The sequence below is a fragment of the Salvia hispanica genome, chromosome 5 (assembly GCF_023119035.1).
Source record: "Salvia hispanica cultivar TCC Black 2014 chromosome 5, UniMelb_Shisp_WGS_1.0, whole genome shotgun sequence".
Classification (NCBI taxonomy): Eukaryota; Viridiplantae; Streptophyta; class Magnoliopsida; order Lamiales; family Lamiaceae; genus Salvia; species Salvia hispanica.
Genome location: NC_062969.1, coordinates 16159130 through 16175849, shown reverse-complemented (window position 1 = coordinate 16175849; position 16720 = coordinate 16159130). Strand labels below are relative to the sequence as shown.

Sequence of the window (16720 nt, the reverse complement as noted above, 5' to 3'; positions counted from 1 at the left end):
TGAAGATTGGATGATAATAGCATTTACAGTGGAGCAAAACATGAAATCAAGAAGAAGAATATGTAGATGCAATAAGAATCAATATTAGTATCTCCCAAGCCTCAAAGCAGCGGCATCTGATTATATGATCTGAGATGAAGAAGATACATTCAAAGTGGGAAGCAAGACAACAGTAATCATACTGGCGGAGGTGGGAGGTCCAACAAGAGCCAGAAGCCGACACAGTCGTCCGAGTCCAAGTCCTCTTGAATGGCAAGAAAGTGCAATCCTCCACAGGCCTTCTTGGCTGCTTCCCAAGCTTCAGCTTCACTCGTAGTCACCGGTGTCTTCTTGTATGTGGCATACACGTACCGAGTTGAGATCCCAACGGACAGCACCACAGAAGCTCGACTCGTGTCAGCTTCAACCGAGCACACCTCTAACCCGTTCATCCATGCTGCAACATTGCCATTTCAAGACTCAATTTTGAAACTTGTGCACATTTGTTTCAAAGAAGGGAACACATGAGCAGAATCGCATATAAGAACACTGCAACAACATAATACCTGCTAATGGTTTAGCTCGAGATGATGCAACCGCGAGTCCAGGAATTAGTGTTTCCTCACCAACTTCAATCCCCAGAAGATCCAAATCTAAGGTAGCACCAAAAGCAAATCTTGTCTCCAAAGATGAGGCCTCTTCTTGGACAGCTGCACAGAGAATAGTAATCAAAATCAGCAGTTTTCTAACATCTAACATCTGATTTTGCCTTTCTACATTGTATGAATCAGTGTCAAGAAGTTTTTCAAAATAAACAGGGGAGTTGAGGACTACTCAAGAGCCAGCAGGAGGTGGTATTTAACCTCGAGTTTAACGACTGAACATGCAGAGAGAATAAGAGAGATCCTCTGGAACACTCGACTATGATTCTAGTGACAAACCGAATGTCTTGTGCCATTTTAGACCCACACAAGTAAGTACCTGAAAAGGGCAACTGAACAAATGCCCATTTTTCTCCATATAAACTTTCTGGAAGTTCCATAGGGAAAGGATTATCGAGTGCAAGAAGTGGCTTTGATCCCTTCTGGAAACCGGGATGTCGTGTGTATACAGTTTCGTAACGCTCTTCGAGCCACAGAACCAGAGACAAACACTGAAGCAAAGAGCATGTGAAAATTAAAAAAATAGGATTATCACACATCAATCTAACATTTTCTGGCCATTTTCCACTCACAAGGCATAAATTTTGCAAATAAACACAACCATATTGTAAATCCAAAACAGAAAACTGTAGCTATATAAACATAAATCCAGATAACATCATCATCATCGTATAAATGAAGAACGGATGAGTTGTTCATCTTAAAAAGTTCGAAAAGAGACATAACCTCCTCAATCTTTCAACTCAAAATCCACTAAAATAGCTCCTTCCAGGTTGTTTATTTCTAAAAAGTTTTGCTACTCCAACACTAACACAAACTTTGAAATCCTAGCTACGCCTCCCTTGCTTAAGGGGGCGTTTACCATCCAGGATTGACAATGTGCACGATTCAGTAATTTTATGTTCATCACAATGATTCTCCAATGCTAATCCATTCAACAAGATGTTAATCAATCAATTAATCTCAAATTGTAGAAATAATCAAGGGCTTTATCTTATCTCAAGTTCACCAAGTTATGTTGCTAATGCTCACCCGTTTACTCGGAATAGGTTTTATACCAAGCTCACTGCAAGCTCTCGTAATAATTGTCTGCATCTGTGACCTGAAAAAACACAAAATTCATGATCTTAAATGAAATTGGGGAAAACAACAACCAAACCTCAAAGAAACAACAAAACCCTCACCTAAAAAATTTAATTTTTTCTGGCAAAGGCAAGCCCAATTCATCACAGATGGAGACGATAGCATTCTTAAGAGTGACACTGTTGATAACATTGTTAGGAAAATACTTTGTATACTGCAGCGAAAGCGACACATCGCAAACAACGAGCTCCCAAGTCTTTTTCCCCCTAATATCGAGGATCGGCCTAGAGCAGAAATCCACCTCCCACTCTGTGATGCTCTCCGGATCCGTCTCCGGGTCGAGGTAGCTGAGCTCCGAGGTGGGGTCGTCGTTGAGCTCTTCTTCTTCGAAGGCGGAATTCCCGGTTTCAGGCTGCAATGGCGTGGAAGAAACTGAGCTTCCCGACACTGAAAAGCAAATTGGGAAATTCCTGAGATTTGGAGTTTTTATTTGGGGTGGGTGAATTTGCACTTTAGAAGGGGGGATTTTGGTGGTGATAGGGTTTTTGATTCTAGTGGAATTGAAGCTTAGACTCGCCATTGATGATGAATTGAAGGGATAAGAGAAGAGGGAAGAGTGAGAGGGGGAAATGATTTCAAGGGTTGTTAAATTAGTTAGTTATCCACCACAACATTCCTTTCTAAATATTGTACTTCTACTTATTTAAAATTAATCTTCATAATTACTACTACTATAATTGTAACGCCCCACTTTTTCAAACCCTAATTTTCGGGTTATAAAATTTTTGCATTAAATGCCTTAAATGCTATGATATGCGAATTAATTGATGAGTGATTAATTACATGGTGTCTTTGTAACCTAATTGCGTATGAGAATTGAGATTGAGTTGAATAGTCAACATGTTGAAATTATGACGTGGCTATTGAATAGTCAAAGATATGGAAAATATGACGTGGCCGTTGAAAGGTCAATGCGTTGAGAAAAAGAAGAGGAAGTGGAGAAATGATTGATTTGATTGATGAATATTTGATGCGGAGTAATATAATTGTGGTGGATTATTTTCCTAAGGGATGAGTGAGAATTAAATAGGAGCATTATTTAAGCATGTGGAATTTTCGGTCTCTCCTATTTTTATTTGGAGAAGAAATCCTATTTTTCTTGGATTTAATTATTTGTTTGGGACGATTATCCAAATTAAATCCAAAGTCCAATTATGCGTTAATTCCATCATGGAATTTTCGAAAACACCACCTTTGATATCCATGAGATTTTCGAAAATCTCACCTAGAAGGGAGGGAGAAATTATTTATTATATTATTTGATCTCTTATTTATTCTCTTCCATGAATAAATATAAATATGCTAAAATATCCTAGCATATCTTGCCAAATCTAAGAAGATATTGCCATATCCTAATTAAATTAGGATTTGATTTTGAATCCCTTTTGAGAATGAAACTACACGCCACTTTTGATATATATTGGGGAGATTTAATTATTTATTCTTGCTCCGTGATATATTATTCTACTCCGTGAAATATTTGAATTAAATCATAGGCTAATTTAATAGCCTAGAATACGAAATTTCCTATTATTGCTCTACAATTTTCGGCTACCTCAACCAACAAATCTCTCCATATCTTCTCAAATCTTTAATTTATTTAATTAAAGATATTATATCCTACACTCTATAAATAAGAGGAGAGAAAATCAAAACCCTAGCTACAAAAATCGCCTCACTCTTGAAAACCGTTCCCCACTTCTCTCCCCACTCTCTCCAAGATTTCTTCTACTTTTCTTCAAGAATTCTTCATCAATTGAGAACAATTCAAGTTGAAATTCAAGAGTTTATTGAAGAATCAAGGCTATAACTTGTGTCTACCGATTGTCTTTTGGAAAAAGGTACTTTAATTTTGATCTTCTCTTCTTCTACCGATCAATCGGTGTTCTTGAGTCCACATGCATATAGATCGAGTGAATGGGAAATTTAATCGGTGAATAATGGGATGCATATAAGTGTGTGTGGGAAACGTGTGTGTGTGTGCGCACGCCTCGGCGTGCGTGCATGTGTGCGGTGTGTGCGTGTGATGTGTGTGGTAGAGCACTCATGCGTGACACGATTTGATGGTGAATTTGGAGTTGTTGTTTGAATAAAAATGATATGCTAATCATACCTTGATTTTTGGATGATGATATTAAAGATTTATCGATGGGAAAAAGGGAAACATGGGAACATGCATGATTTGAAATCAATGATTGAAACTGATTTGTGATACGCCTAATTTAAAGGTGATACTTCGCACTCTCAGCGTGATAAACGAGGAGAAGAGAATACTATCGAGCTAAGCCGACAAGGTGGGCTTTCTTTTAAAATAAGGACATTGTCCTAAACTGATATTGATGAGAATGAGATATGTGTTATCATGCCTTGATTTGTTTTGTCGTGCCTATCCCTCGTGGCTATGCCACTATTGATTTAATCGAATTCGGATCCTTGTAGAGCCGCAAACTCTACTTGGGTTAGTGTACACCAATGTTAGACCGAGTGCTGGCGTACGGGTCGGCCGGTCTAGTGACCTGGATTGCGGCCGCATTCCTTGTCATGTAGAATGAGGATATGGTAAACGTCGATGAGAAAAATGGTTGCGCGACCGTGATATTTGATAAAGAAAATATTTTGGTGCCTCGGGTCTTTCTAAAGTTAAAACCCCGATGGACACTTGAGAATGGCATGATGATAACTATATTTGTGATAAAACTGTTTTCGGCAATGAGCCCACTGAATATGATTATAGTACTCAGCCCTGCATGTGTTTTCCCTATGTGCAGGTTGAGTGGTAACGAGCGGGCGACGGTGTTGAGTAGGAAATAATAAGATGATCTGTTGGAACTCTAAGTGTCGTTGTGTCTCCATACATAGCCTCACTTCTTTCTTGGTCGCTTCCGCTATATTATGAAAACTTGTGATTTATTGGTTGGGTTTAAACTCTTTTATTTCGTGGGAATATTTTGGATATGGAACAGTTGAGAATATTTTGGAATCTTTGATAAGCATTTATTGCGATAGCCTTTTGTTGGATTTTTTTGCTAAGGCATTATTCTTCTTTTACTTAATTGTTCATTAAATGCTTTGGTTAAATCCCTTTTTAAATGGAATCCTAGCCTATGATCTTTGATGCATTTAAGCCCGCTTAGTTAACGATCGCCGCATTTACTATACCCTAGATGGATGGGTCGTTACAATAATATTAGAGGTCATTCCTTTGGACTTTTTTAGTTTTTTCCAAAACCAAAATTCAAAACTGATTCTGAAATTTAAAATTTACCATTTGTCAATTAAAACAACATGATTTTGATTTAAATAAGTTTTAAAAACTAAAAATATGAAAAATGAAATTCCACGTCATCATCTATCTCACCTACCTCTTTACTTTCTCTTCCATGTCATACTGGCTAGTGTCATTAGCCCACGACATCTCCGCTCGAACATGTGGATGCACTCGTCGTAGGTACTAGGTAGGGAGGAGTGGGTCATGTTGCATCAGACCTTGCGTTTAGGGGTGTTGAAACGGGTAGCGGGTATCGAGTACCCATTAACCCGACAGAATCGGGAAACGGGGCGGGGTCGGGTATAATTATTTTCGGTTTTGCACCCGATACCTGCTCGGGTAGTCCCGTTAAACCCGAGATACCCGATGTGTATATAAGTATTTTATAATTTTTTATTTTTAATTTATTATTAAGCATGTTTTAAAAGTTTTAACTTTGAATTAGAGTTAAGTAATTTATGGAGTACTATTCAACTCCTTGTCTCCTTTAACCCGTCGCTTGTACCGATTCTAATCCTTTCACCCACTTCCTCCTTCCATCCGGAAATAATATAAAAGGTTTAGAATTTAGAAATAGACAAAGATCGCATGGCTTATCTCAACAAATTTAAATTAATAAAAATAAAAGGTTTAGAATTTAGAAATAGACAAAGATCGTATGGCTTCATCTCAACAAATTTAAATTAATAAAAATAAAGTTCCATGTCAGCAAGTAGTGCATTAAAAAAAAATTCATCCGGAAATATCATACAACAAGTATATACAAATTTGGATATTGATTATGCCATTTTAATAACAGGTCGCTTACACGACGACAATCAAATCGATTATATATAAGAGTAGAAGTGTACAAATCATATAAACAAATTATAATAATAAAAAAAAGATTCAAAAAAAAAAAACATGTTCTGGTTCGGGTACCTACGGTGTCGGGTGTGGGATACCCGACTCACTAAAGGACAAATATCAGACTAACTTTTTCGGCTGAAATTAGATGCGGATACCCGTTTCGACACCCCTTGCGCTTGTATGTCATCTCGAAGTGTAGCCACATATCAAATGTAACTACAAACCTCCACCTTATGAAGTGAAACAATAGAACCAATAATAAAGAGCAATAAATACAAACTTCATCGTTTTGATTGCCACGTTAGTTTTGATTTTTGTTTTGAAAAAAACTAGAAAATTCAAAGTTTGTGTATTTATATAAAGAAATAAAATTTAGATGATATAGAAAATTGTTGAAAGATTTGTGTATTAACAGGCAATTAACTCTTTTTTATATATTATGTTTTTCAAGTAAATAGTGACCTGTAAAGTTAATTATATCTTGCCATAATTTTAAAAGAATTATTCCGTTGCCGGGACTTGAACCCGGGTCTCTCGGGTGAGAGCCGAGTATCCTAACCAACTAGACTACAACGGATTTGACAGCAGAGGTGATGTGATTTATATCTAATACGCACGTGATTGTAATTGGATTTGACTGGATTACCTTCCTAAATATTGAAAAAAAGCTACTCCTTTATAAAAATTTTACATACGGGTACTATTTACAATTTACATAGTGAGCCTACTTTCATATAATCTTATTATAATATGCAATTACGATAAAGTCAGTGAAATATAGAATTTATTATTAAAATAATTAAAAGGGATTTTTTTTAAGAGACTAAAATGGTGGAATGGAAAGCCATCTCTATCTCCATTTCTTTGTTTGTTAAAATTTTTTTTTCCATCCAACATGAAAATATCCATTCCATCCATTTAGCTAAGGAATGATCATTCCATTCCATTACATTTTTCTTTCTTCTTATTTGAATTTTAACAAAATTATATAAATACTATTATTTTATGTTATATTTAAATTTAATATCATCACAATTTTATAATAAAATTTAAATTTAAAATTTTTTAATAATTGAAAATTCCAAACACACTTCACACACTATACACTACACAGACTTCACACATTTCACACACTACATATACTACACACACTACACACATTTCACACCGTTCACACACTACACGCACTTCACACACTACACACACCTACACACACTACACACACTTCACACACTTCACACTACACACTACACACACTTAACACATTTCACACACTACACATACTACATATACTATACACATTTACACATTTCACACACTACACACACTACACACATTTCACACACTACACAAATTCAAAAATAGGATGCTTGAAATATGTGAAATGTGAGTAGTGTTAGTAGTGTGTGAATTGTGTGAAATGTGTATAGTGTTTTTTTTGGTAGAATCAACATATTAATTATTAATATTTCATTCCATTCTATTTCTATATTAATTTGTAGTTATCAAACATAGAGATGGAATCAATCAAGGAATAACAGTTTCATTCCTTTTGCATTCCTTGTGCTTACCAAGCACAAGAATGGAATGAAATTGTCATTCCATTCTCATCTTCATTCCATTTACTCCTCATTCCATTCCATCATATCAAGAAGCCCCTAAGATAACAAATTAAAACACATTAATAACGAACAAATGAAATATATATAGCGTTTTTAGAGCATCATTAACTCCGGCCTGGCTCCAGGCCCCAAGTCCCTCCACGTCACCATTCCTCTAATTTTCAGGGCCGGGCCATAACTCTCATAACCCTGTAAACCCTATCCAGACCCCAACTATTAAATTGCACTATTCACAACTAAAAGCTATTTTACTCGTAAAATAGAAAATGTTGAGCAATTATAACATGAAACATTCAATCTTTGTTTGGAAATAAAAAACTACAAACATAGAAATTTTAAAAAAAATACAATAAAAAAGTCAGCCCATTAAAATTGAACAAATAATAAATACATAAAATTGAAATAAAGCCCAGTTCATTAAATATATTAAACCTAAAATTTTCTCCTTTCTCTTCTTCCCTTTGCTCTGTTCCCCACGCAGTTATCTTCTTCACCTCTCTTCCATTTTCGTCAACTATTTCTTTCCTCAACTCCAAAATACAACAAATATAAAGGTATGTATATGCAACAACTCAACCAAATTCGATTTAAAATTTTTTTAAAAAATTTGAATTGTGGCCCGGCCCGAGAGCGTGCATCGCCGGCCCGAATAGCACCCAGGTGTTGCCTCCGGCCTCTCCGGCGACCCCAGTTGCGGCCTGGCCTGGCAGCGGTAATCATGCTCTTAGTGGCACCTAAATTAAGAGACAAAAAAATTAAAATCATTATTAATTAAAATAACAAATAAATAAATTAAAAGACTCCAATTCCTCTCCGGCTCTCCGTCAATTGAAGATTTGCCTTACAACCATGTTTATCTATACATTTTACAAAGCTAACGCTCTTGCAATGCAATTATACTCTGTCCGTCCCATAAGATTATGCACTCTTTCATTTTAGTCCGTCCCACAAAAATATGCATTTTTTAATTTTAAAAGCTCCTTTCTCTTTAATGAAGTGAGATCCATTCTTCACTAACAATACTTTAATTACTTTTTCTCTCTATCTCCTTCTTACTTTACCAATTTTGTCTTAAAACTTGTGCCGGTCATAAAGTGTATATTTTTTGGGGACGAGGGAGTATTAACTATTCCATGATCCAACCATTTTTCTTTAAATAGAAATTTTAGGAATGACATAAATTTTAATATAAACTTGCTTAGTAAAAGAGATAAAAAAATAATTGAATTATTATTATTATTAAAGAATAGATAAAAAAAAAAAGAATAATTGAACTGTTATTATTACAGAATGAGACTAACTTACTCTTAAAATGGAAATATAGTAGTACTACTAATTCTATGGGTCATGCTGAAATGACAAGAACTACTACTTCTTTTGAATGACTGAATTATAGTAATATAGAATTGTATAAACATCAGACTATTAAGATATGCAATAATTTATTTTCAAACAAAACTCACGTTACTAATTAGTACTCTATCCGTTCCATAGTAATGGAGGCAAAACTTTTTAGCACGGAAATTAAGAAAAATTGTGTTAGATGAGTTAAGTAAAGAGAGAATAAAATGAAAAATGAAAAAGGTAGGGAGATGAGAGAGAAAAAAGTAAAGTAAAGTAGGTGTGAAAAATAAAGGGAAATGACTCTATTACTATGGAACAAACGAAAATGGAAAAATATCTCTGTTACTATGGAATGGAGGGAGTAGATATTTAGAACAACAAAAATATTTTTTCAATAATCGGCCAAACATTATAAAAGTGAGATTTTAATTATGTATTCTAAAACTAAGGGGGTGTTCGGTTTGTAAGATTGTATCCCGAATTAAATTAGTAGTGTGTTTGGTGCATGAGAATTAGTCTCTCAACTCAATTTAGTCTCTCCACTCAATTCGAGATGGATAATCATGGGATAATTAGCCCTAGCTAATCCCCTATAATTCACGACTCAATCCTAGATTGTATCTTGATATTATTTTATCTTGGCAATCGAACGCCACCTAACGTACGGAAAATTTGCGTTCATATTATGCCACTTGAATGTAGATAACACGCAACGGAACTTATTAGAGAAGACGCTCTCTTGCTTTTTTCATCAACATACATACTCTAAAGTCTAAACCCTAAAACATAATCGGTAGAGAGAGATGGAATCAGACGAATCCACTGCAATTCCAATTCAATGGAGCCATGAAGCCAATTGGATCATCGCTCACGGCTCTCTCCAATCTACTGTCACCGTCGAGTCCTCCGACCACCCGATCGCAGAGCCTGACTCGGAAAACACAGCCACTAAATTTCCACTTATTCTCAAGCCTCCTACCCCCGATTTCGGTCACTGTGAAATTAAGAGTATGTTTTCTCGTCCTGTTTGCTTGTTTATTTTTTTTTATGAATTTTCAAATATGCCATCGCTGCTAGTGCGTTGTTTTGATTTACATCGCATCGCCTTTTATTGTTGATTTATAGATTTTTTCGTGACTGTAGGTTTAAATCATTATCTGATTCGGTTGTTTTTGAAAATTTTTGAACTATCGGGGTGGAGTAAGCTAGATCATGAATTTATGCGTTCGATTGTCCCCTCCTGATTTATGTGTTCAGTGTACTATTAGAATTTATTTTTCTTTTTTTCAATTTGATGATTGGCGCGTTTTCATTGAGTTCGTATTTTCTCTAAGGAGAAGAAATTTTGTTTCGCTTCAACTGGTACTTTGTGTTTGATAATACTAGCAAACTGTATTAGAGGTTCTGCATCGAAGGTTTTGTTTTCTTCATTTGCTGCATTGCATTCTTACATCTTCATGTAATGCAATAAATCCAGAAAAAGAGTAGGAGAATTTAGCTTCTGTTTAGGAGGAGATAATGTTCGGGAAATGAATATATTTATGTTCATAGATCTTATATAATTTTTCATTTAATTCTGGTTCCATTTGATCCTCATAAACTTATAGCAATGGTTCTTATGATGAATTGGAACATCATTTTTTTGCAGTATGTTTTAAGCAAACGTATGAGGTTCGCCAAATATATGTTCGGAGCACTGCACGCGCATATGAGATCTATTATGCAACTTCTCCTAATAGTATAAATGAGTATCTCTCTACTGTTCGGTGTGGTGTTGCTGAACGCGATGACAAAGTTCTCCAAACCAGTTGTGTTGAAGCAGAGGAGCATGGGGACTCTCTATCAGGAGACGTAGCTGCAGAAACTGCTTCAAGTGGGGGAAGTACTGCCACAAGTGAGGATGATTGGGTTAACATAAAAGTCCCTGGGACTGGGAGTAGCCCTGCTTCAGATAAGACCAATACCATTGGAGTGAACAATGTACAGGTATACATGAAATCTTCAACTCTTTGCATCAAAGTGGTGCGTTTTGTACACTGAAAAATGGTTCAATTACTCTACCAAACTAATGTCCATTCCAACTTGCAATCTGTGAATTTTGCACACCTACATGTATTCCTAATATACTCCATATTCTTGTTATCTTGTGAACAATAATATTTTGAAAAGCATTTACTTGTAGTTATCTATTATTTATATTAAGCCTATAGTTTTAGCAGTCTATGCATTTAAGTTATATAATTAGTGGTGATTCTTACTACCCCCGTCCACAAAAAATAGACAAAGTTGTAGATGGCAAGGGTTTTAGTGCGCAATTAGTAAAGTAAGAGAGTGAAGGAAAAGGTAATGAGAGTAGTGCTAGTGGTTTGTTTGGTCACATTATTAGTAGTATTGGTAATGTTTAAAACTTTCCATTTTTAGAATTGGTCTAATTTTGGTGGACGGACCAAAATGGTTAAACAAGTCTTTTTTGGTGGACGGAGGTAGTATTTGATAATATGCAGGTATATATTGAGAATTTTCATTTATTCACTATTTGGGGATGTGAAATGTTTTAATAGAAAAACTGCATCTGCCTCTTATACTCTGCATTTGATCATTGCTAGATGAATGCTGTTTTTTCTGCTCTAAAGAAGATTTCTGAATGAATTGATCACTTTTCTACCCATGCTCCTTCTGCAATTACCTTCCCCTGAAGGATTTTCTTACTGGTTATTACTTGATGAATTACCACATTAGCCACTAGTATACGTTTGGAGGGGATCCATAGTGCATTCGGAATTTCTATAAGCCTTTCATGCATTCATTACTATACCGGTGACATGTAGTATTTTTCTATTTTGCATACAACAGAGCCCAAAAATTTCATGTCATGGTGAATCCACATGTTGACTGTACTTTGTTCATGAAGTGTCTATCTCTGTACAAGAAACTGATTATGGTGCTTCATTTTAACTTCTATGCAGGACTTCTATGAGGCTACAGCACAAATAAGTGATTCAGAGCCTTGTTTGTCGCTTACAATTCGATTATTATCACTTCATGACAAAGGACATGTATATGTGGATGAAGTATATGTGTTTGTGGACCCTGTGGAGTCAACTGATTCTGGAAATGGGGCTGCACTGGCAGGAGGCTCGGCACAAAATTCTCTTATGGCCATGTTCATGCCAACCCTTCTGCAGTTATCCAAATCAGGTGTAAGCCGAGCTCAAGAAAAATCTGATGAAGTGCTTAAGAATAGTAACATGGAATTGGTATCAACAACAACCGACAGAATTGATTCTCCTCAGCAAGTTCTGAAGCCAAAGGAAGTTTGTAAGGATAATACTGAGTCAGCTGAACATCAGCAACACACTTCTGCAAAGAAATATTGTATGGCGGCAAATGAAAATAGTTTTCAGCCAAGTCATCTTGAAACAGCTATGGAACAGCTCGTCTCTCGACTGAGCAGAGTGGAAGATATATGTTTGAGGTTTGAAGAGAAAATGTTGAAGCCAATAGAGAGAATAGAGGAAAGGCTTCAACAAGTTGAGAATCAACTTGAGAAACTTGCCAAGAGTTCTCATGAGTCTGGTTTGCCACATTGCACAAGAATCTCTGCCCCTGAATTTTCTTGCAGTGGATCGGACACAAGCTCTTTCTACAATAATGAACTTGAAAAGAAGGATTTTACAAGTGATGACCTGCCTGACACCCCTGAGGCAAATTTTAATCCTGGCCTTATCATAACTGCTCCTGAGTTTTCATATGGTGAAGAGGAGGAAGATAATGATGATTTGAAACCATTGGAGGATTCTCATCGTGTGGAACCGAAGAAAACCTTGTCGATCGATGATGCTCTGGCAGCAGCACTTAACGGATTTATGTCTAGTGCAGTTTCTGAACCTATACAAATACCTATAGGTCTCCTTGGTGATGAAAATGAGGAAATTCAGTATCAGGGGCATGCTAAATTTTGTCAGACAGAGACTAGAGAATTCCCTGCTGCAGAGAGTGGCAGTACAGAGTCATCACAGAATGTTCAAGTCTTTACAATCGAGGCTCCTGATTTTTCTTTGGAAGAAACTGGCGGTGAGGAGCAATTGAATTCTGTCCAGTCCTTGTCCGATGTAGCTTCTGTTACTGAAAAGGAGAATGTGGACTTTGGTAATGAGATGGTCCCTCTTAGCAATAATTCTGCTGACACATCTGATTTTGGTATAAAAGAAAGCACAGATGAGTTAGTTTCACCATCTAATGGTAACTCCCCTGCTGCTTCTAATGGATGCTTGAATACGAGCTCCAAAGTAAATGTGATAGAGACTTACTTTGAAGGGAATACTACCAGTGGTCGTGATCAAATCACTAGCAGTTCTGCACCTAGTCCACCCAAAGACTCAACAGATACCAGCATGCATCAGATTTCTGACGAGAGTAACCTAGGAAAATTAAGTAGTAAGCCCGATGATCAGGATGCTGCTTCACAAGAGATCATAGGACAGGAGGCCAAGATTGTCTCTGAATCTGAGCAGCAACACGTAGCAGTAGAAAGCAGTGAAGATGACGCAGAGCATGTATCTGTCCCTTCTCACGCTGCTTCTTTTTTAGACTTCGAGTTACCTATTTTAGAGGTGAAGTTCACTTCTGAGTTGCGCATGGGTGCCAAGTCTGCCCTTGAAGCTCTTCTAGATGATGAAGCATCAGAATCGAATACTGAAGCTCCTCTCACCGATATGAAGAAAGTTGATGGTATTTGCGTTGATGGGCATGAAACAATAGATGTTTTGTCCAAAAACTGCCTTTTGGTAGATCTTGAAGTTTCTGCTGAAGACACGGCGGTCTCTTCACCTTTGGAGGGTGCACCATCTCACAGTCTATCTCATACAAGCAGCTCGGAAATGGACGTAAGTCTCATCTAATACTTCTGAGAATTGAGTCGTCACTATGTATATATGATGATATGGATAAAAATCGCATGTGCTGCAACCTTTCTTTTTATGAGACTATTTCAAAATTTGTGTATCCAGTTCATTGACAGGTTCAAATAATCGCAATTACAGAAATAAAACTATGACGAATCGTATCCTAAGATAAGGGAAGTATAATGAACAAAACTATCTAGGCAAGAACACTGCAACTCTCCGTCTAGCCTTCTAAGGCTCGGGGTTGGTGAAGAAATGAAATACGAGATGAGATAGAGTGCTGTAGATGAATTTAGTTGTTGAGGGAGCAACTTGGGAGTGAATTGAGCTTGGTGGTTTGCAAAGCAAGATGGTTGCAAGAAGCTTCAACTTTGTCTCCTTTTTGTTGAGCAGTTAACATCACATTTTGTAGCACAACGTTTTTGCATGGAACTGATTCACTGCAGTTCAAATTTATTGCCACCTTTGAAGCACTTGTTCCTCTAATGTTCCTGAATACTACATTCTCTACTTGCACTGCTGATTTCTGCATATCATTTTCATAAATACCAGAATTTAAATACTTTAATAAACATTATGGTAAAATGGAAATGGTGGTGATAATGTAGTTAATTACCTCTTTTTCACATTTTTTATTTTTATCACAGTAGTACTGATTTATGATTATGGGGTTGTGCACATTCCTCATCAATATGTCTTCAAACACTATATTCCTTGCAATTCCACTGCCTCCCTGCAAATAAATAATATTAGTATAACATTAAATACACTCCATATTTTACAAGTTAACTCATTTAAATTAATAGTTCTCAAAGTCAATAACATGATATCTATATGTACTTGACAAACTGAGATGGTCATCATAAAATAGAAATTGTACATTTAAACTATTTTTCTGAAAATTATGCCATGCAATTTTTAGGGTTAGGGAATTTAATTTACCTGCCAAGTCTTTATTCGGGCACCATTTGTTGTTCCTGTAAATGTTGCTCCTTTCACAAATACATTTGAAACATAATTTTCTGTGTTGTCTTCACCTAAGCTTCCAATGCTGCAAAATCAATAGTTTTGGCCTTTTTAGCTATGAAAATAATTCTTGAGTTACAAATAATGGTTTGTGAAGTATAAACAAAACAAAGGCAAAAATATTATACCTGATGCCATGGCCTGGTCCACAAGCTATGTTTCTCACATCAACATTTCTTGATCCATTCACTATGGAAACACAGTCATCACCTAATTGAAACCAATAAAAACCATTTACATTATTTAAGAAATTATATTGTCACAACCATAATCTAACTGATGTGCAAATTAAATCACCTGTTCTGATCTGAGAATCTAAAATTTTAATGTTGGAAGTTCTTGTGACATGAATCCCATCTGTGTTGGGGCTGTGTTCTGGTGCTTCCACTACAAGTTTTGAAGCTTCGACGTCGTTGCAATCCTGGAAAATCACATGCATCTGCTGTGCATTGAGAAGCCTCACGTTGCTTAGTGTTAGATTTGAGCAGTTTCTGAAGGTTAAAGCCTGCGTCACAAACAAAACATCAATTGGATTTTCATTTTTCAACTCCAAATTTTGAGAAATTGAAAAAGATTTTCAAGAAACTTACTGTTGGTGCACTTTGGCTTTGACAAGGCTACAAAAGTGACAAACAACACAAATATATTGTCAATAAAATAACACAACAAAAGAAACCTTATAGGAGTAATATATAAAGGAAATACTATTGTGTATAATTATTTATTAATGCATACCTTAGTCTTCTTGATTTTGCAAGAATTCTTCCACCATACTTCACCACTACCATCAATTGTTCCACCACCAAAAACTTCCATGTTTCTTACATCTTCAAACTTAATCCAAAGTCTTTTAGGGGTATCATACATCTTAGCAAAAGACTTGATTGTTCCTTGGATCTACAAAAAAAAAATGTTAATTATTTATAAAAAAATGTTTAATTATCCTTATTTATTTCAAAGTAGTGCAAGTTTATAAACGTACCTCCATTGAAATACCAGAGTGACACGGACCTGTAAAATCTACGTGTTTAACATAGTAAACTTTTCCTTTCGGCACCAAAATTTTGATTGATTCCAAAGAATTACATGCTTTGTCCCAAGCTTTCTTGAATGCCTTCAAAAACAACATAAACCATATCAATATTATAATGTATAATTTAATTATAATGTAATGCACATATATATATACCTGAGAATTGTCTGATTTTCCATCAGCTTTAGCTCCAAAAACTTCAACATTCAAGACTTGTTTTCGAGCAGTTGGAGGTGCCGGTTTCTTAGTATGTTTCGTTTTGTGGTGATGGGAATGTTTTTTGGCAAGACATGAGGAGGAACAACAAATCAAAATTATTAAAAATGTTGTAACAACATAACTAGTTGTTGGCCTCATCTCCTCCTAAAAATGGAGACAATTTTGAAGTGTGTATGTATGTTATATGTATGTATGTTATATGTATGTGTAGCTTCTCAACAAAGTAGAGAACAATGCATCTATTTCATGATCATCATAGATATGGTATATATAATGTTCACGTTTGCATATTCTGGTTTTAGAGTTAGGTTTGACTACTCTTCAGTCTTCAGTAGGTATATTTCAACTATGGAATTAGAGGAATGTATTGTGTTTCCTTACCAATTTTCTATGTATTCTATTGTGTGTGAAAATGTAACAATTAGGAATGTTATAATTGGGCAAAGCCCACTTAAGTGAAAAGTTGGTGCAAGAAAAATGGCTAACAAATAATTTAGTTTACAATAGGTAGTATTTTAATTAAGTTGGAAGCTAAGTTCTGGCGTGACAATCTCGACTAGGGGTAAGTTCAGATTTGGTTAAATGGAATTTAAGTAAGTGGTACAATTAAAAGATGTCACAGTTGGACCTGTCCTTTTAGAATTACCATTTATTTGTAGAAATAGTGGTAA

At 35.8% G+C, this 16720-nt stretch overlaps 3 protein-coding genes and 1 non-coding gene across 5 annotated transcripts; 1 reads left to right on the top strand and 3 right to left on the bottom strand.

The window, feature by feature from the left end:
- Positions 1-41: 41 nt before the first annotated feature.
- Positions 42-2372, bottom strand: LOC125187971 (protein TAB2 homolog, chloroplastic). Its single transcript, XM_048084670.1, has 5 exons — positions 1826-2372; positions 1674-1743; positions 961-1132; positions 546-689; positions 42-436 (listed from the first exon to the last, which is right to left on the bottom strand). Exons 1-5 carry the CDS (start codon positions 2302-2304, stop codon positions 177-179), a joined length of 1125 nt encoding a protein of 374 aa, XP_047940627.1. The 5' UTR covers positions 2305-2372; the 3' UTR covers positions 42-176.
- A 4033-nt stretch (positions 2373-6405) lies between these two features.
- On the bottom strand, positions 6406-6478 carry TRNAE-CUC. The gene has a single exon. It is a non-coding gene; the product is annotated as a tRNA-Glu (tRNA).
- A 3121-nt stretch (positions 6479-9599) lies between these two features.
- On the top strand, positions 9600-14244 carry LOC125189126. Of its 2 annotated transcripts, none has more exons than XM_048086349.1 (4): positions 9600-9875; positions 10516-10853; positions 11834-13753; positions 13910-14244. In XM_048086349.1, the coding sequence occupies exons 1-4, from the start codon at positions 9671-9673 to the stop codon at positions 13913-13915; spliced, it is 2469 nt and encodes an 822-aa protein (XP_047942306.1). In that variant the 5' UTR covers positions 9600-9670; the 3' UTR covers positions 13916-14244. The 2 variants fall into 2 exon arrangements, with proteins under 2 accessions (XP_047942306.1, XP_047942305.1); XM_048086348.1 differs by having other exon boundaries at positions 13877-14244.
- On the bottom strand, positions 14064-16249 carry LOC125189127 (polygalacturonase QRT2-like). The gene is made up of 9 exons (XM_048086351.1): positions 15987-16249; positions 15780-15911; positions 15533-15694; positions 15388-15414; positions 15095-15302; positions 14926-15007; positions 14714-14822; positions 14388-14504; positions 14064-14297 (listed from the first exon to the last, which is right to left on the bottom strand). Exons 1-9 carry the CDS (start codon positions 16185-16187, stop codon positions 14064-14066), a joined length of 1272 nt encoding a protein of 423 aa, XP_047942308.1. The 5' UTR covers positions 16188-16249.
- Positions 16250-16720: the final 471 nt, after the last annotated feature.